Source organism: Artibeus jamaicensis, unplaced genomic scaffold (genome assembly GCF_021234435.1).
Source record: "Artibeus jamaicensis isolate MK-2021 breed Jamaican fruit bat unplaced genomic scaffold, CSHL_Jam_final contig_1998, whole genome shotgun sequence".
NCBI lineage: Eukaryota > Metazoa > Chordata > Mammalia > Chiroptera > Phyllostomidae > Artibeus > Artibeus jamaicensis.
This window is the reverse complement of record NW_026521407.1, coordinates 16124998-16145235: the sequence shown is the minus strand read 5'-3', so window position 1 is coordinate 16145235 and position 20238 is coordinate 16124998. Positions and strand designations below refer to the sequence as shown.

Here is a 20238-nt window from a genome sequence, read left to right as displayed (position 1 = left end):
ATTTATATTCGGCCACTTGCCACGCCCATCTTCCCAGGTCCACAGAAGACTACAGCAAAGCAGACCCCGAACGCAACAATTGAATTTCCCCGCCCCTTCTCCCCAAAAGGGGCACAGCCGGGCCTCTCTGGGGCGTGGCCTGGGAGATGGGAGTCTAGACTCAAACTCCAGGCCCCGCCCACCCGTCCTCAGCCCCCAACGCGTCCGCCCCGCCCACCAGAGGTCGCAAGTTCCGTGAGCAAGTTTCTCTTTTGGCGAATTTCCGTCCTGTCGGACTCCTACTTCTCGCGAGAGAAAGCGCGAAGCTTGCCGGGAGGGATGCGCAGCGGTCCCTAGGTTTGCCCAAGATGGCAGCTCTGGAGGAGGAATTCACGTTGTCTGCGGTACCCTTGGGTGCCGGGCCTGATGGACTCCTAGGAGTGGAGCAGAGCGACAAAACAGACCAGTTCTTAGTAACAGACAGCAGCAGGACTGTCATCCTTTATAAGGTGAGGGCGATAGGATTGGAGCGCCCCCGCTGCCGTCTCGCCCATTGCCGAGCGCGGAGCCTGAGCATTGGGTTTCTCCCAGCTTCAGAAAAAGATCCTCGAGCGAGTTTGGTGGAAAGCCGGCTCCGCTTCTCCGGAACGCTGAAAGAAGCCTAGAATTTGATTTGGTCGTTTTTCTGGGGAGAGAGACATATTTCCGAGTTGCGGGTTGCAGAGTGTGCAAGTGCACGTGGACTCCCAAGATTCGGAAAGGAAAGGAAACCTCTGCTTTTGCTGCGCATCTCCCGGAGATGGTCTTGCTAAGATCCCCTTCTGGGGTCTCTATCACCCTGTCTGCCCATTGAAGGGTTTGAACGGAGATTGGTTGGATGGGAACTGGTTTGTCCCTATGTCCATACATACACTTCTTCCCTCGGGGAAAAGTTTTGTGGCGTTTTGTTTTGTTTTGTTTTGTTTTTGCTCTGTTAGTATCTTGATGGGACTCTTGTTTAGGAATAGTCTGTTGCCAACTAAGTAAACGATGTAAATGTCGGAATTGAGTCCGGGAAATCTATTCGCCCCGCCCCCTTTTCATCCTAGGGCCTGAAGGCCCACCTTTCTATCAGCTTTACTTCTGATAGTCGGGTAGTAATTACTTTTTTCTGGGCTGCTCAATATAGTTTTATGTCTCTTTCAGAAGCTCGATAATTTACTTTGCCCTTTTGGGGACAGGTTGTAAAGAGTTCGCAATACTATTTGCTTTGACTCTTCTAGTGACACCGTTTTTACCTGGGCTGTCAAGTGGACTTCAAATTTTGCAATTCCTGCATGAGAACGGAGTGGCTGATTGGGATTGGTATAATCCCAGCTGTGCCTACTTAATTTCCCATGCCGCTATTCAAAGGCGCAATGTAATCTATTTTTTAATGTACTATTGTTTATATTTTTACGTTTTTAATTGTGGCAAAATGCACATAGTGTAACATTTACTATCCTAAACCATCTATTTAAAGCGCATAGTTCAGGATGTTAAGTTCATCCACCTTGTTGGGCAGCCATCACCACCATCCATATCCAGAACTCTTTTTCATCTTGCAATTTAAACAATGTCCTTCACCCCCAGTCTGCCAACTCCTGGCAGCCACCATTCTATTTTCTCTTAAGTGGACTCAAACTGTTTGTCTTTTTGTGTCTACTTTTTTTTTTTAATTTGAGAAATTCATTGAATACTGTCTTTTTTTTTTCATGGTAAACACTGGTTTATTGGTGTCAGTTAGTACAAGTCAATAAATATTGATTCCCCAAAGAAAGAACTCAGGTATTAATCAGTTTACTGGTCGATAGAAAGCTGATTGAGACTGAACCAACTGGTTGCTCCTGCTTCTTGGGAAGCGACACCATACCCAGCTGATGTATGGCATACGCAGTTCCACCAACTGTGTATTCTGGAGGGCGTCAGCTACCCCACCCTTTAGATGCCCTGGAATTCCATTATCCTCCTGAAATAGCTTTTGTTTCTCTGGAACTTTGTTTTCACACTGTCTGTGTGAAGCAGCGCTTGGGGTTCTCTGGAAGCAGGTTCTGCACATGTTGGCTCAGTTACTGAATCCTGTCTCTTAATTGTAAATGTAATTGTTTTCGAGGTCAGAAGTTGACTTTTTGAATATTATGTGTATTTTACTAGGTTTCTGATCAGAAGCCCTTGGGGAGCTGGTCAGTGAAACAAGGTCAAATTATAACATGTCCAGCTGTGTGCAACTTTCAGACTGGAGAGTACATTGTTGTACACGATAACAAGGTGAGTTTCAAAACTTTAAATACACACAAATGAAATGCTCATTTATTACATGTAAATGAAAATTGAAATACTTTTTTAACTTTGTTTTCATTTAAGGTTTTGAGATTATGGACTAATGAAGATGTAAACCTGGATAAAGTATTTAAAGCTACAGTAAGTCTTTGAATTTCCCAACATTTATTAGCTTATTGATGACATGGAATAATTTGCATTGTAGTAGGTTATTTTAGTGCTTCTGTGAAAGTGAGTGTAAAACTGATAGTTTCATTCTAGTAATCTTATGGTATGTCTTGCTAACACATCTCAGTTTATGAGTTAATGTTAGTAGATAAACTTTATTATCCCACGGATTAAGGGTTCAAATAATTACTGAGTGGTAAATTTGTAGTTATTTCCATGAGTTTAGGTCTTTGTGTTGTTCTCTTGTGAGAACAACTTCACTGCACCTTTCTTCAAATAGGTAAAACAAACCTTACAAAGTTTATGCATTTTACATTTTAAGAGTGGCACATAATGCATTAAAAAAGCCACAACTAACTGCCATTTTTACTAATGACCTAAAGTATGTTGATTAACTTCTTCTTACTTATAAAATGAGGGTCTTGCCCTGGCTGGTGTAGCTCAGTAGATTGAGCACGAGCTGTGAACCAAAGGGTCACGGGTTTGATTCCCAGTCAGGACACATTGCCTGGATTGCAGGCTGGTCCCTAGTGGGGTCCATGTGAGAGGCAACCGCACATTGATATTTCTCTCCCTCTCTGTTTCCCTCCCTCCCCCTCTCTTTAAATAAATAAATAACATCTTTTTAAAAAATGAGGATCTCAGATTAATCTAGAAAATTCCAGTTCTAAATGTCTAACTCTGAATATAATTGGCACATTTTAGAAGTGCCTTATCGTAGAGCTGATTCAGATGCAATGGCAGTTGGTGCTTGCATCCTTGAAACTTCTAGCCTGCTAACTGTGCTGTTTCCTGGCAGCGGTCTTTTCATTTACTTGCAGTAACAAGGTCCTGAACTTTATACAGTGGAGTTAACTTCTTGTGGGGGGCTTGTAGGCTATAGTAATAATTATGGCATTAGTCCTTAACACCAGAATCGTTTATGATTCCATTAGTGGCTTTATTTGTACCACTCCTCACCTCCAGTTTTGGTTGTAGTCTCACCTCCAGTAGTCACAATGGAAGGATAAATTAAAAACGAATAAATGATTATTTACGGGGGAGAGAGCAGGGACAGCATGGACAGAATAGCAGAAGTTAGATTTCTCTGTGTATTACATGTTGTAGATTTGACTTTGAAACCATATGTAGTTATAAAACAGTTGAATCAAGATGAAAACAAATCAGTCCTTAGAAAATAAGTCTTCTCTAAAACCCTTTATTCTATTAGGTGGTAATTGGTTTAGAATAAAAATTAAAGTATTCTTGTATTCTTGTAGTTGTCAGCTGACGTATACAGGGTGCATTCAATACAAGGGACAGAACCTTTGGTGTTATTCAAGGAAGGTGCGGTTCGTGGTTTAGAAGCCTTGCTTGCAGACCCCCAGCAGAAGATTGAAACTGTTATCTCTGAAGAAGAAGTAATTAAGTAAGTTCTCACACTTGTATGTGAATTTTTACCAAACCAGAAATCCACTTTGCGTGTTTTTTGTAACACCAATTGCATTTCAGACCCTGGCTGGTGTGACTGGCTTAGTGGATTGAGTGTCGGCCTGTGAACCAAAGGGTCTCCAATTTGATTCCTGGTCAGGGCCCATGCCTTGGTTGCACGTCAGTGGAATATTTATCTGATGTTTCTCTCCCTCCCTTCCCCTCTCTCTGAATGAAAAAAATCTTTTTTTAAAAGTCATTTTGGTTATAAACATCATAAAAGACTAATTGAAGACCATTTATAAGACCTCGGCCGAAAGAACACCCCTCAGAACCTCCCAGGGTGATAAATGATTCAGGAGACTGTAGGATCATATGAGTTTTGTATAATGAAAGAGACCTGGATTGTCAGTTGAAGATGAAGTGAGTAATCCCAAAACAAAGAAACTTTATGTCTTTTTGCCCTGACTGCCTTAGTTAGAACCCGTACCCCTGATGAAATGTGCGGCTCACTGTTAGTGAAACAGTAGTGTTTGGAGCTCTCTGCTTCCCCAAATCCTGAAATAAAACCAGGAAAATGACTCACCCCAATGACAGGAGAAAATTTAATGATTTCATATCTCTGCAGTCCCCATTATTTTATCACATTTTTAAATTAAATTTACTTGCTGCCTCTTCAGGTCCACCTGAATCAAACTAAATTTCTGAAAGTCAAAGCAAAAACTTGTACTTAGTGGACACTAACCAGTTAGTTATATCTTAGACTCCTTTGAATGCCCCTAAATTGTGAGCAGCTAGAAGAAAAGATGGATGATCTGGGTTCTAATAGCTGTTTTGTTAAAAACTGGCTGTGCAGCCTTGGTTACAGCCCTTTACCCTCCTGTGCCTCGTCTCAGTTCCCACTGTCACTTTAAGAAGGCAGTTGAATATCTATAAAAGATATTCTCTTAAATTTAGATTGATGGTATGTTTCTCTCAACTGGTGATTTGACATTTTATGCTTTTTATATTTTTAGGTGGACGAAGATTTTTATGGTGTTTAAGCATCCTGTTTTAATCTTCATTACTGAAAGAGTAAGTGATAACTCTTAATTCCTGGATCATGGTGGATGACATTTTAAAATCACATTTTTAAAACTAAAATTGGACTTTAGTATTTCTCTAGTTGGTTAAAATGAGAATATTATATATTTCAGTGTATATATTATATACTTAAAATGTATGTATTTTATTTAATAAAATAACCTTTTTTGCAGCATGGAAATTACTTTGCTTATGTACAAATGTTTAACTCACGTGTCTTAAGCAAATACACACTCTTAATTGGACAAGAAGAAAAATCCGTTATACAGAGTTTTGCTGCATCTGTGGATCGGAAATTCATCTCTCTGATGTCGTTAAGTAAGTATCTTGCTTTGAATTGACATCGATTACTGTTACAGGATAGTATCCGTTTCTGCAGTTTTCTGTTGTAGCACTTACCTTTGCAGACTTCTTTACAAGCATTTGTGCCTTCACGTTTTGCACTTGCCATGTCTGGTTATGCTTAAGTCACTGGTTCTCTGCAGATAACTTTTATTTCTTTTTCTTTTCTAAGATTTTATTTATTTATATTTAGAGAGGGCGAGAAATATCAATGTGCAGTTGCCTTTTGCACCACCCAACCCACACTGGGGACCTGGCCTGCAACCCAGGCAGGTGCCCAGACTGGTAATTGAACCAGCGACCTTTTGGTTCATAGGCCAGTGCTCATTCCACTGAGCCACACCAACCTGGGCAGATCACTTTTATTTCTTAAAGTTTATTATAGGTGGTAAATAATATAATACTAACAAAAAAGGAAAAATCACCTTTTATCTTTATCACAGTAAGACCAGGTTCTTTGATTTCATAACTAGTGAACCATAAAATATCTAAGGTTGTTATTGAATGGTCCCCTCCATTCCTTTTTTTCAATCTTAAGATTTAGTGTGCTCTTCTTTGAACAGTGATGGAGACAGGTAGGTAAAAGGAAATTAGCAAAACAATCTTGGCCTAAGTCAGTCAGTGTTCTACAGATTTCTTTAATGTCCTGGAGTTTACCTCTATATATAATGGTCTGAAGTATAACCCCAGCCTCACGCCTGGGGGAAGAAGACGCCTTTGTGGTATCCTCTCCCCCAGCCCTTTTGGCTTCTCTTTGAGAAGGTTGTGGGAAGAAAAAAAATAAGAGTAGATCCTCATGAAGCTTTCCAATGTGCAGGTGTTTGTAATGGCTGTTAGGAAACATGTTCCCATCATTATTCATATCTACAGGGTCATTAGAGTCTGCTTGATGCCTTTGCTTGACAGGGACTGGTTTTCTTAAAGTTTAACCTAGGGGACATACTTATTGTTAAATAGAAGTTTGCAAGTTATCCTTTAGCTTAGCGAACATTGAAATAGAGGTTCTGAACCAAAGGGTCATAAAATCTTCCCATAACTTTACCAGAACCACATGGAATTGCCAAATTCAGCTGACCTACAAAAAAAAAAACAGCAATTTCATAGGGTTATTCGAGGTGATGTAATAACAAGGAATATAATGTATAGACCACAATGCTTATTATTTCTGATGAGAGATACAGCCTTTCGGCGACTAGATTGTCTCTATCCCTGATAGTCCCCTGTCACATTTCATTACACTATTTACAGTTTATTTCTTGACTCATGAACATTTCTTAGGCAGGCTTTTGTTAATGATACTGCTCCCTCAATTTTGAACTTACGGTGTCTTCTTTATGTGAAAACATGAAGCTGTGTGATTGTTAACATTTGTTTATTTTTTTGGTTGGATCTTGCATCAAATTGAGAAACTCTTATAAACAACTAGTACATACATTTAAGTATAACAGATAGAGAGCTGCTGTTTATCCAATAGTGAACAGAAGGACTTGTTTTCAACAGGCTCTGATGGGTGTATATATGAAACCCTGATACCAATACGTCCGAGTGACCCAGAAAACAATCAAAATCAGAAGGTAGTTAGTTCACTGTTGCTCAAGACTGCAGTGTCTGGAAATGCCCGCCGTGGCCTTGCGCTTACCATCCTGGATCAAGACCACGTCGCTGTCCTAGGACCACCACTGGCAGCTTCTCGGGGTAACTGAAATTTAGTCCATACGAAGGCCTTGGGGTTTTTCCTTCAAAATGTACCTCTTAGTCTCTTTTATACCCATTTATTTATTACTATCCTAATTACTTTTTTTAGCTTCCTAGTTCTTCTTGAATAAGTCTTTGATTTCATCTTGCATTTGTTAATCTTTGTAAAACATTTCCTGATATCACTACTTTTCTCATGACTAATGTCTCAAAGAAGTGAAAACTGCAGATATCCATGCCAGCCAGGAGCATTTGAAATGTTGGTAAGCCTTTGCCCAGGGCATTCAGTTCATGGCTTGGCAACATTTCCACAGAATGGAAATCCACGGGACTTAGCTTGAAATCTGGGGACTGCCAGTATGCTGTTTTTTGTCTCTGTCACTTCAGAGCAGGATTCACATCGTCACCTCACCCCCCAGACACCCCTCCACACACCACAGATTTGTAGTCTGTCATGAAAGACGCAGTCATTCCTGGCCGGTGCAGGACTGGGGTCTCCCAGCCTACGGTATAGATCTCAGAATCTGTTGGTTAGCATGCATGTCCCCTCACAGCCTACGCCCCATCCACCTTTTCCAGTCTCTTCTAACTTAAGAACACAAACCTTCTGCTTTATTCAGGTCACACTCCCTATTGACTCCAGACTTAATTTGCCCATTCTTACCTGTATACTTTGTTCTGTTCTTCTTACATATAGGAGCTAATAGTGATAGTACAGCTATGTGCCAGGCATTTGACTTAAATCATCTTATCGTTTATATTATGTTATATCCTCCAACAAACCTATGAGAGAAACACCAGTTATCATCCCTGTTTTACAAGTCAGGAAACTAAGGTGTCAGGTAACCAAGTAGTGAACTAGGATTCTGCCCAAGCAGGTTGACTCTATTACGCCATGTACTTTACCCTCCTAAGTCCTGGCTCTGGCCCTAACCATTTCACCGTGCCTCTCTCTCAGCCACCATCCTTCCTCTTTCTGGTTCTTGTCTCCCAGCAGAAACCCAGTAACCACTGTGAGAGTTTTACCTTACTGAGATACTCCGTATTAATCAGAGATACCAGAGAGATCTTTCTGTATCACCATATTGTTATTTTATTATTATCATTAAGATTTATTTTTTTAGAGCAGTTAAAGGTTCACAGCAAACTTGAGGGGTAAGTACACAGATACCCCCTCCGTGCCTACCCCCGCAGGTGTCCATTGCTTGTCATGAGGTCTAATTCCTTTGAATTTCTGTGGCTTTCACTGTTGTCATTACTCAGATTTAATAAAGCAAGACTTGTGTGTTTAACTGTGACTCGCCCCTTGCCCTTCTGTAAGACATCATACATTTATTTATTCTTGGGACTTCTGAATTTCTGTCTTTTACAGAATGCCTCTCCATATGGAACACAAAATTTCAAACACTACAGATTTCAAAAGAATTACTGCAAGGTACCAGTGGTCAAGTAAGTTTTTGCACTTGGGTTTTTTTTGAAATTTGGTTATTTTTGTTCCTAATAAAGGAAGAGACCTCTTTGATCTAAATGTTTTGACAGGTTTCTTTGTTTTGTTTTGTTGATTTTGAGAGTACAGTTATTAAAGCTGGAGACTGGGAAACACGGGAGGGCTTAGGAGAGAAGAAGCAACAGAAGATAGTGTAGGTGGGGCTGCTTTGTTCTCTAGAGACTGTAGGAAAGAAATGAGCCTGGGCGGGGCTGCTTTGGCTCATTGGAAAGGCAGAGAAAAGGGGCCTTGGAGACTGGATCAGGGTGTAGCCCAGGGGCCACTCCCATTTGCTCTTCTGGTGGCAAGTCTCGAGGGGTCCCTTAGAGTTTAGGAGATACAGGCCTGAGTGTAGAAAAGCGTGGGTGTGCTCCTGGGAGGGAGAGTGCTGGCAGTTTTTGATTAAAATAAGAAATATATTTTTACTTGAAAGATAACATTTAATTTGGTTGTTTGTTTCCTTATGTAAGACTAAATTATAGCTAGTTAAATTAGTCTTTCAGGTTAGTTGTTCAACATTATCATGAAATTACATGAGAATACTTAAAGAATCAATACTTAAAACAGACCAGACCGTAAACTTCCCGAGACAGAGTTCCTTGTCTGTTTGGTTCTGTATTGAGTCATCACTGTCTAGCAAAGGTGTGCACTGAGCATCGGTTGTTTCATAAATGAGTGTTCATATACAAATATGTAAATTACGGTAATAGGACTTACTGATAATTGTAAAGGATAAGGAGATGACATTTCTCAGCATACAATTTAATTCTAATTTATTTAAACGAATATATTTTTAAAGATTTTATTTATTTATTTTTTAGAGAGAGGAGGAGGGAGGGAGGAAGAGGGAGAGTGAAACATCAGTGTGTGGTTGCCTCTAGCGCTCCCCCCACTGCAGCCCAGGCACGTGCCCTGACTGGGAGTCATACCACTGACCCTGTGGTTTGCAGGCTCCTGCTTAATCCACTGAGCTACACTAGCTAGGGCTACACAAATAAATTTAACAAAATTAACCACTCACAGTTTCACTGCTTTAACAAACCTAGTTTTGATTTCCGTGTTCCCTTGAGCCTTTTATTGCTATACCTGTTTTATATTTACAATTTTATAATTGAAATCATTAGATTCTGTTCAACTCTTGCCTTTTTCTTTTTTAATATTTTATTTATTTGTTTTTAGAGAGAGGGGAAGGGAAGGAGAAAGAATGGGAAAGAAACATCAGTGTGTGGTTGCCTCTCATGTGTCCCCTACTGGGGACCTGGCCCGCAACCCAAGCATGCGCCCTGACTGGGAATTAAACCGGCGACCCCTTGCTTCACAGGCCCGTGCTCAATCCACTGAGCTGAACTACACCAGCCTAGGGCTGCCTTTTTTATTTAATACATCATGATAGGGTTGCCCTTGTTACAGTAGCCTTGTTAATTATCATGTTAATTTTAAACAATAAATGTATATATTGATCAGATTTTTGTGAGTTAAGGGTGTCTTTTAAATTATGTTTCTTCCAGATGTGGGCAAAAATAAAAGCTATGTAAACCCACCTAATTAATAAGTTGTACATGAGATTATTGTAGAAAGTGGCTTAACTTGGTGATGGCCTTTTATTTTATATTAAGATTGCTTACACACCAAGTTATTGTTATAAATTATATGGCTTTGTTGAATCAGGTCATAGAGAAAACTATTACTTTTTTTTTTTTTTTTGGTAGCTCTGGTATTATGGAGACAATTTGTTTATGCTACATGGGAAATTTCTATCTGTGATTCCATACAAGTGTGAGGTGTCCTCATTAGCAGGTGCTCTTGGAAAACTCAAGCACAGTCAAGATCCAGGTAGGAACTTACTGGTTTGTTTTATTAATATAAGCTATTCTGTTAACTTCTAAGCCATTTCATTAACTTTTAGTTTGATATGTAGGTTTCTACAACCATCAGTTTACAGAGCCTGTTCTTAATGTTGAAATTTGCCGCCGCTTATTGAAATTTCCTTGACCCAGGTATCTATCTACCTTGGGAACAGGCCATCCACATTGCAGGTATTGCCATAGGCTAAACAGCTACACTGTGGTTTTTAACACCAGAGTGTTTCTGACTTCAGGGGCAGTGAGAGTCCTGGTTTACCAATGGTCCCCTCTATCTGGTTCAGTGTTGCTGGGCACATAGGCTTTTACCGCACCGTTACTGTTGACCTGGGGTGATCAGTAGAACTAAATGGACTTTAAAGCCTCGCCTGAATTGTGCAATAAGTGGTGGTTTTTTGTTTTTCATTCATTGGTTGGGAAAATACCATAGGTCAAAGAAGTCTAGAGATCTTGTGTTTTGTGTTTTCTTAGGTGCTCACGCCATGCCTCATTTTGTCAACTGGGAAACCTCCCAGGGATATGGCCTCGGATCCCAGAACCCAGAGTCATCAAAGAGAATTGTAAGTTTGGTAGCTGAAATACAAGTGTTAGTGCAAATACTACGAAACAAAAAAAAAGCTGAACTGTTTTCAGTGATTCATTTTTCTATTGACTTTATTGGGGTGACATTGGGTAATAAAATTATGTAGGTTTCAAGTGTACAATTCTATAGTACATCCTCTGTATATAGTATACTGTGTTCACCGCCCCAAGTCAGGTCTCCTTCCATCACCGTTTATTCCCCACTTTACACTCTTCTACCTCCCCCCACTCCGCTGCCCCCTGGTAATCACCACACTGTTATGTGTCTATGAGGTTTGGGGGAGGGGGGTTTGCTTAATCCCTTCACCTTCTCACCCAGCCCCCCAACCCCTCCCCTCTGGCAGCTGTCAGTCTGTGAGTCTGTGTCTATGAGTCTGTTTCTGTTTTGTTAATAGTAAATCTCGAACTCAGTAACCTGACAGCCTTGATCCAAAAATGACATGCATATCCTAGTAGTTAGTTTTTATGGGCTTTTTTGGGTAAGATTCAGGTGTCAAAACAAACCAATTCACAATTAGTAATAATATCTTCCTGAGTATAAATATTTTATTTTGTGTTTAAAAAACAGTAAATAAGGCCCTGGCTGGGTAGGTTAGAGCAAGGGTCCCCACCTCCCAGGCCGCAGACTGCTACCACAGCTTGTTGAGTCCCGAGGGTGATGGGTGATGGGATGACAGAAGGGTGAGCTCTGCCTTCTGTCATCCTGTGCCCCTTCCCCCATATGACAGTGGGTTCAGTCCCCAGTTAGGGCACGTATAAGAGTGAAGCAGCATATATACTCTCTCTCTTGCTCTCTCTCAAATCAGTAAGATTAAAAAAAAAAAAAGACTGGGCCCTGGCTGGTGAGGCTTAGTTTGTTGGAGAGTCATCTCATAAACCAGAAGATCGCAGGTTTGATTCTCGGTGAGGGCACAGCCCTAGGTTGCAGGTTTGGTCCCCAGTCAGGGCCATGTGAGAGACATCTGATCAGTGTTTCTCTCTCTTTCTCTGTCTCCCTCGTTTCTCTCTCTAAAATCAGTAAGGAAATCCTTTTGTGAGGATTAAAAAAAAAAAGACTCACGTGCAAATAAAGAAATAAGAAAACAAAACTTTAAGAGTATTAAAGATATTTAAGTTAAAAGTAGAAATAAACCCACTTTTCACTGTAACACAATAAACTATTACAAAAAGTTGTTGATTAGAACGTAAGTTTACTAGTCTTTTTGGGATGTGTTATATTCTTCTACATGTATACTAGAGCTTTTGTATTGTTTTAAGATCCTAATCAGTTTACTTAATTACAGTTAAGAAGAAGGAAAATGGAAGCAGGTGCACAGCCAGAGGTTCCAGCATCCGAACAACTTTTATCAACTATAAAGGTATATTTTAGAGGAACAAATAGGAAGGACACAGGGACGAGAACTAAGGGGGGGGTGGAAATGGGAGGGAGGTGGGGAGCAAGGGGCGGGGGAGGCTGGGATGGGAGAAATAGACCAAAAAAACTGTACTTTAAAAATAACTAAATAAAATTAAATTTAAAAAAAGGTATATTTTAAAATATTGGAAATTACAAAAATTAACTCAAGATTAAAAGAAATTCTATATACTTTTTATTATTTTATGATCATTTTTATAGTTCTAGCAAACATTTATACATCTTAAGGTTGTCAGAGTGATCCAATACTTTTGCTTATTTGCTTTACTAAGCATTTTGTGTGATGGTGGTACCCTCGCCAATATCTTGTTTAACTTTGCCTTGAATATGTTTGTAATGTAGCCTCTTTTTTTTTTTTTTTTAATTTATTTATTCATCTTTTAGAGGAAGGGAAGGAGAAAGGGAGAGAAACATCAATGTATGGTGTAATTTAGCCTCTTAAAGATTTGATTTCTAAACCCTTGGATTGTTTGTCCTTTTTTAATTTGCCATTTATCTTACTGCAGCAAATTGTAATATCAACTCGTTTTAAGTAATGCATGACTTCTGTTAGTGACTTTAAAAAATGTTGCCCTGACCAGGGTGGCTCAGTGGTTGGGCATCATCCCACAAAGGTCGCTGGCTCAATTCCTGGTCAGGATATACCGCTGGGTTGCAGGTTTAGTCACCAGTCGGGGCATATATAAGAGGCAACCGGTTGATGTTTCTCTTACATCAAACTTTCTCTCCCCTTCTTTCTCCCTCCCTACCCTTCCCTCTAAAAATAAATAATTTTTTTAAAATGTTGAGGTAGGACACTTTTAAGTTCAGAGTGAGATTTATTAAGGTACCAGACTGTATTCTTTACTTCTCCGCTTTCAGAAAGATTCAGAAAAGCACATTGAAGCAGAACTACGTAAATTTTTGGCTATTAAGCGAACACCTGACTTTCATACTATCATTGGGGATATAGTAATAGGACTTCTGGGAAGATGTAAAACAGAACCATCATTTTATCCCCGAAACTCTCTGATGCAGCTTGTCCAAATGCATGTGCTTTCTTACAGGTAAATGTTTGTGCACCAGTCTTTCCATGCATGACTGTTTTTACCTTGTTTTTTACTGCTTTGATTCTCATACTCTGAAAAGGCTTATAAATTATTTGCAATTGAGATTTTTCTTAGTACGCAAAGATGATACGTGTTTTCTTAGCTTGTGCCCTGGCCTGATGGAGGTGGCCTTAGAAAGGACGGACGTGCAGATGCTGCAGCTCTGCCTGCAGCAGTTCCCCGACATTCCTGAAGCGGTCACCTGCGCTTGCTTAAAGGTTTTCCTGAGGTAAGGCGGAAGCCGGCGGTCCTTTTCCTTCACTGCGCTTTTAATCCTTTATGTTACTTGATTTGTAAAATTTTCAACCTGTAGGAAATGCAAGTGTTTCAAGTAAGTTCAAAGAGTGACGAGACTTTCTTGCTTTAATTAACATGATAGCGTTGGTGATAGCACGCTTCAAGAGACAAGTGTCAATATGGACTCAGTTTCCGACGAAAGTGATGCTGAGCACGACGAGAAAATGGAGGCACAAACTGAAATTCTCCAAAATGGCTTCAACCCTGAAGAAGATAAGTGTGATAACTGTGAGAGAGCACTAAAGGAGAAGCCTCAGGACACAGTGGAGGAGACCGCTTCGTGCCCTGTGATACCAAAACGAGCAGCTCTGCTGTATCCTTCGAACCGTTTCCCTTGTATTGTCTCCGTCTGGGGTTCAGTGTCAAATGCCAAGCAACAACTGAAGAGTAACTAGGGGTAAAAAATTGAAGAGTAATTTCAATTTTTTTTTTCATTTTCTGCTTAAAAATGGAGTGCATTCAATGGTATGTTAAAACAACTTAGTTAAACCTGTTTTATTTTTTCACAGCTTTTTATTTTAAAGATTTTATTTATTTATTTTTAGAGAAAGGGGAAGGAAGGGAGAAAGAGAGGAAGAGTAACATTGATGTGCAAGAGATACATCCATCAGTTGCCTCTCATGTACCCCGAGCTGGTGACCTGGCTGGCACCCCAGGCACGTGCCCTGACTGGGAATTGAAGTGGTGACCTTTTGGTTTGCAGGCTGGCACTCAACCCACTGCACCACACCAGCCAAGGCAACCTGGGGTTTTTTTGTTGTTTAAAAAGCTATACTTAGGTAGAACCTCTATTAATTCTGAAGTTGGTATTCTGAATAAATATAAATTATTTATCATAGTGAATTATTCAGGATGGTCTCTAGTGATTAGGAGGATGTTCAGAGATAGAACTCTTCTAGAAAAGTAAACCTTTCCTATAAATTTTACAAAATGATTGGGAAAGGGAATTAATCATAATTTTAGTAGAAAAGCTTCTATTTATTTATTGGCATAAGAGTTTCCTTTATTCCTGCATAGAAATGCAATTCTTCGTTCCGCATACAGTGAAGCCTTTCTTCTGCCTCACCTGAAAGACATCCCAGCACAGCATATCACTGTAAGTGTTTTTACAAGTCCTATGGAGTTTTGTTTCCGGTGTAAATTCTGCTGATTTACTCCGACAGTTTTTAGGGCATTCAAAAGGTTACCTTCCTTCACGTGAGTAAGAGGTTTCCCGGCCCTCATCATGAAAAATCGTCGCTAGGAGACTAGAGTGATTTTTGGGTAGCAGACCTTAGCATGTCCCTGGTGCCAAGCCTGAAGGCCAGGCTACTCCATCCAAGTTATGAATGAGTAGAAACTCTACTTACTATTTATAAACAGAATGCGCTCCCCACATTTATCCATTCCTCACTCCCAAATCAGATGGACTCCTCATTGATGGCAGGGACTGCATTTTGCTCATTTTTTGTGTCCTCAGTCAAGTTCAGTAGCTTTGTTGTTAGCTTTAGAGAACATTTTTCTGTCAAAGTGATGAATTGCCCCTTTTATTTTTCCACCCAGCTGTTTCTGCAGTATTTGTATTTCCTTTATTTGAAGTGTAGTGAAAATGCTACTATGACTCTTCCAGGAGTGCACCCGCCAACCCTGAGCCAGGTGAGGTGATATTTTTACTTTGGTTTGGTGCTGTTGAAAAAGTTCATATACAGTGTCAGAACCTGGGATTTAGGAACTGATTTTTCCTCATCTGCTAGTCCACATGAACTTTCCTCCTCATCCTGTATACCAACCACTGGGAGAGTGTAAGGACCTCTCAATTTGGCAAATAGATTTAGATTTTTAAAGTTGTAATTCTACACTAAAGAACTTAAAATTTATCTTAAATTCCTGATTCTTTTTTTTTTTTTAAGATTTTATTTATTTATTTTTAGAGAAAGGAGAAGGGAGGGAGAAATAGAGGAAGAGAGACATCAATGTGTGGGTGCCTCTTGCAGACCACCTACTAGGGTCCTGGCCTGCAACCCAGGCATGTGCCCCTGAATGGGGATCGAACCAGCAACCCATTGGTTTGCAGGTCAGTGCTCAGTCCACTAAGCCATACCATCCAGGGCTACATTTTTTGTTTTAAAAATGCCAGATTACCTTTCTGAAGAGTTGTGACAATAGGTACTACTGCCACCAAGGTCAGAGGCTTTACTCTTTGCCAATCAGATAAGTAACAAATGGTGCTTTATTTTAATTTGCATTTTCTTTGATAATGAGAAAGGTGGACCATCTTTTCTTGCCTATTTATATTCCTTTTTGTAAAGTGTCTCGTTGTGATCTTTGTCCATTTTTCTAGTCTTTGTCTAGTCTTTTTCTAGTCTTTGTCCATTTTTTGTCCAGTTTCGCATTTCATGTCTTTTTCACTTTGGCTTATAAAAATTTATAGATTTAGCCCTGGCTGGTGTAGCTCAGTGGATTGAGCATAGGCCTGTGAACCAAAGGATCATGGTTCGATTCTCAGTCAGGGCACATGCCTGGGTTGCAGGCCAGTTCCCAGCAGGGGACCCATGAGGGGCAACCACACATTGATATTCCTCTTCCTCTCTCCTTCCCTTCCCCTCTAAAGATAAATAAATAAAATCTTTTTAAAAAATTTATAGATTTATTCCCAGTTTCAGCAATTTAAAAAATTTTAAAGAGTTCTTTGTACATCAATAAAATTAGCCCTTTTTTAATCAGGTACATTATGAATACTTTTTCCTATCACTTGTCTTTTTATTCTCTTTGGTGTTTTTTTTAGTTGATTTTTAGAGAGAGAAATATTGACCAGTCATTCCACTTGTTTATGCATTCATTGACTGGTTCGTGTATACACCCTGACCATGTTCGAAACCCACAGCCTTGGCAAGTCGGGATGACTCTCAAACCAGCGGAGCTGCCCAGCCAGGGCCTCTGTAGTGTTTGAACTCTTTTTGCCATACATCAGTTTTAACACTTACACTATCAAAATTGTTAAACTTTTTTTTTTATGGTTTCTTTGTGGCTATGTCATGTTTAATTCCCTTTCCACTCTAAAGTGTAGAAATAGCCGCAGTGCCCTGGTTGGTATGGCTCAGTGGATTGAGCACCAGCCCGCCATCTGAAAGGTCCCCAATTCTATTTCCTGTTGCACATGCTTGGATTGCGGGCCAGGCCCCCAGTTGGAGGTATGCGAGAGTCAGCCAATCATTGATGTTTCTCTCTCTCTCTTCCTCCCTTCTCCTCTCTCTAAAAATAAATAAAATCTTAAAAAAAAAATAGCCACACTATTTTTTCCCTAGTACATTCATGGTCTCCTTTTCTGTGTTTAACTCTTTAATGCATATAAAATCTGTTTTGGTGTAAGGAGTTTCATAGGGAATCACCTTTTCTCCACCCCCCCCCCAATAGATCATTGGTTTCTTTTTTTTTTTTTTTAAGATTTTATTTATTTATCTTTTACAGGGGAAGGGAAGGAGAGAGGGAGAGAAACATCAATGTATGGTTGCCTTTCATGTGTCCCCTGCTGGGAAACTGGCCTGCAGGGAACCGGCCTGCAATCCAGGTATGTGCCCTGACTGGGAATCGAATCACGATTGTCTGGTTCTCAGGCCTGCGCTCAATCCACTGAGCTACAACAGCCAGGGCGATCATTGGTTTCTTTAATGCTTTTTCATGACAGTGATATTTGCATGTTAACCATACTATTTGGAAATACAGAACTCCTCCATAGGATATTTTAGTAACTATATAGTAAACTTTTTACTTCTGTTCATGGTAGCTCATCCTTAGTATTCAACACCTTGTTCTTTGATATAGTGTGTATTTCAGAGTAGGAGAGAACTGCCAGTAATAATTTTTTTTTAAATGCTTCAAATGAAAAGTTAAGTACTGCCTGGCTGGTGTAGCTTAGTGGATTGAGCACAGGCCTGTGAAGCAAAGGGCTACCGGTTTGATTCCCAGTCAGGGCACATGCCTGGGTTGTAGGCCAGTTCCCCAGTAGGGGACACATGAGAGGCAACCACACATTGATGTTTCCCACTCTTTCTCCTTCCCTTCCCCTCTCTCTAAAAATAAATAAATAAATAGGTAGGCAGGCAGGTAAATAAATAAACAAACTTTCCCTTGGATTAAATGTCACTGTGACTTTTTTAAAAACTGATGAATAGTATGAAAAAGATGTTTTATGCTTGTCAAATGACAAGTATAAAAGCAGAAAAGAGCCTTTTTATATTGTTTAGAAATGCTCTTATTGCTAAAGTAAAATTTTCAGATTTTTGTAAAGAAGAGTTATTTTTTTTATAACTGGTATAATCACAGACTTTGTCAATGAATTAACCTAAAATTGAATTTATAATCTTAATTCTTCCTTTTTACTATATATCTTCAGATTATGGATTGGATATGCCTCCTTCTAGATGCTAATTTTACTGTTGTGGTTATGATACCAGAAGCAAAGAAGCTACTGTTAAGTCTTTACAAGTTTGTGAAATCTCAGGTGTGTGATTTATATATATATATATATACTGAATTCTGTTTGTACCCAGGTATCACCTAAATTATAACTTATTTTAAAATGTTTTTTGGAATAGTTACAACTAATTATGGAGGGCTTGTTTGTATGTAGAAGTTATAGTAAAAGTTATTCTGAAACTTTTTTCTTTAGATATGCATTTGTTCCGAGCTCAACAAGATTGAAGTAAGTTTTCGTGAGCTGCAGAAATTAAATCAAGAAAAGAATAATAGAGGATTATATTCAATTGAAGTACTGGAACTCTTCTGATATTACCAGTTCTCTTTCATAGACATTTTATGAAGCTCTTTTAAAAGTGAGTTCTTCCTACTCATCCAGGCATGTGTTTTGTTCGTGACTGTCTCTCAGCAACAAGAGAAATGCATCAGTACCTAGACCATCGTTTACTGATGCTCCTAAGTTGGACTGCAGGTTTCATGCAAACATTCTAGTTTATGGACATTGGTTGGGAGAGGTTCTGAAACTTTTAAAAAATATGTAACTAAGCTAATTTTAAGTAAATTTATTTGTGATATAAAAGTCGAATTTCTTACCACGTGTTTTAAATAGTTCTTTTAATAAACAATCACCATTGATTGAAACAGTGATTCTAGGGAGAATGTAGTTTTATCAGTCAGAAGCTGTCCCAGCTCATCTGTGCTCATCGGTGACAGATAGCAGAGGTCAGTTCCACAGGCAGGGCAGGGTGGGTGCTGTTCCAGGCATATGCTAGTCTTCTGCCGCGTTTTCCTACCCAGGCATTGAATGATACCTTTTCTATACATTATCTCTCATAGTCTATGATTAGTTGATAATTTAGGTTACAAAAACATTACTAAGTAGTAAAATATATATCTTCAAAAAGTAGTTTACTGATCATAGAATTTCTCCTTTTAACTCTTTGGATTTAGGCCAAATGAATGGTTTTATGTAGAAGAAATATATACTTTTGTTTCTAGAAAATAAACTTAAATTTATTTTTGTTACAGTGAAATCACTCTTTCGGGTGATAAATTACCCGAAAAGTAACTTGAAACACTTCTGAGCCATGAAAGTCTCTGTTGAGTAAATCTTCTAAAACCTGTTTTAACTTGGAAGGGTTACAATACTTTTTCAAATTTCCTCTAAGTTGTAGTGCATAAAATGTAAGTTCAAGGGTGATTCTAGAGCCCAGATTTACAGAATTTTGATTGTTTAACTTAGTTTGCATTAGAGAAAAGCTTCATTTAGGGCAGGCACTCTATGTAACTTGAGTTACAACTATGGTAGTTAACAAACAGGTTCTCCTAATCATTCTTAATCTCTTCAAACCTGAGAGGAAAGAAATACCAAAGATAACAGCATATAATTAACTGTCGTGCTTACTGTATATAGTGAAACCTTTTATTCAGAATTTAAACTGAAGGGATCAATAGAGTATTTCTCAGTAGAAATGGAAACTGCAGGTCTCCACAATGTGTATTTCCTTTTTATAATTTTTGTGGAACCATTTAAGAATTACTTGCTGAAATCCAGACATAAAAGTGTGGGTTCCTGAGCTTTTTAAAAAAAAACTATGAGCTCTAGAGTAGCAGATTTTTTATGTTTTAGAGATCCATTTTATGAGGGTTAAAAGATTTTTCAGGATTTTGACACTTAAGATTCTGGCTTATGACTTTATTTATAAGAACCCATAATTAAGAGACAAATTTCAGATTTATTAGTGAATTTTTTATCAAAAATAAATATGTATTTCAGCAAAAACAAGATAAGCAACTACAATTCAGTGGCTAAAGTTAGTTCATGCACCGACGTTTTGCTCTTCGTGGCTGCTGACTGAAGTGCACTTGAAGATATAGCTTCAGCGAGGAAACCGAACTTGCCTGAGAAAACTGAACTTGCCCGAACTTGGCCCGGCAGGGATCAAAGGAGGAGAGGCCTTAGAGCAGGGAGAGGCCAGCAGAGGCCCCCCTCCCGCAGACTTGTCTTTTTGACAGGTGATCTGCATAGGATCCTTATAAAGTCTACTGTAAAGTTTAATGATTTTTGGTTGTAAATAC

General features: G+C 39.2%; 1 protein-coding gene across 1 annotated transcript; it reads left to right on the top strand.

The window, feature by feature from the left end:
• Positions 1-310: 310 nt before the first annotated feature.
• On the top strand, positions 311-18807 carry NOL11 (nucleolar protein 11). Its single transcript, XM_037128029.2, has 18 exons — positions 311-488; positions 2152-2265; positions 2362-2418; positions 3705-3853; positions 4872-4929; positions 5112-5256; positions 6781-6975; positions 8348-8424; positions 10171-10294; positions 10795-10883; positions 12189-12263; positions 13181-13365; positions 13511-13636; positions 13787-14017; positions 14722-14800; positions 15247-15339; positions 18077-18184; positions 18353-18807. The coding sequence occupies exons 1-18, from the start codon at positions 348-350 to the stop codon at positions 18467-18469; spliced, it is 2163 nt and encodes a 720-aa protein (XP_036983924.2). The 5' UTR covers positions 311-347; the 3' UTR covers positions 18470-18807.
• The last annotated feature ends 1431 nt before the right edge of the window (positions 18808-20238 follow it).

Bases quoted from the DNA above. Each gene is read 5' to 3' on its own strand.
- NOL11 (XM_037128029.2), top strand. From the start codon at position 348: ATGGCAGCTCTGGAGGAGGAATTCACGTTGTCTGCGGTACCCTTGGGT. The intron at 4,930-5,111 runs GTAAGTGATAAC...CCTTTTTTGCAG, and splicing joins TAATCTTCATTACTGAAAGA to CATGGAAATTACTTTGCTTA. The intron at 13,637-13,786 runs GTAAGGCGGAAG...TTAACATGATAG, and splicing joins TGCTTAAAGGTTTTCCTGAG to CGTTGGTGATAGCACGCTTC.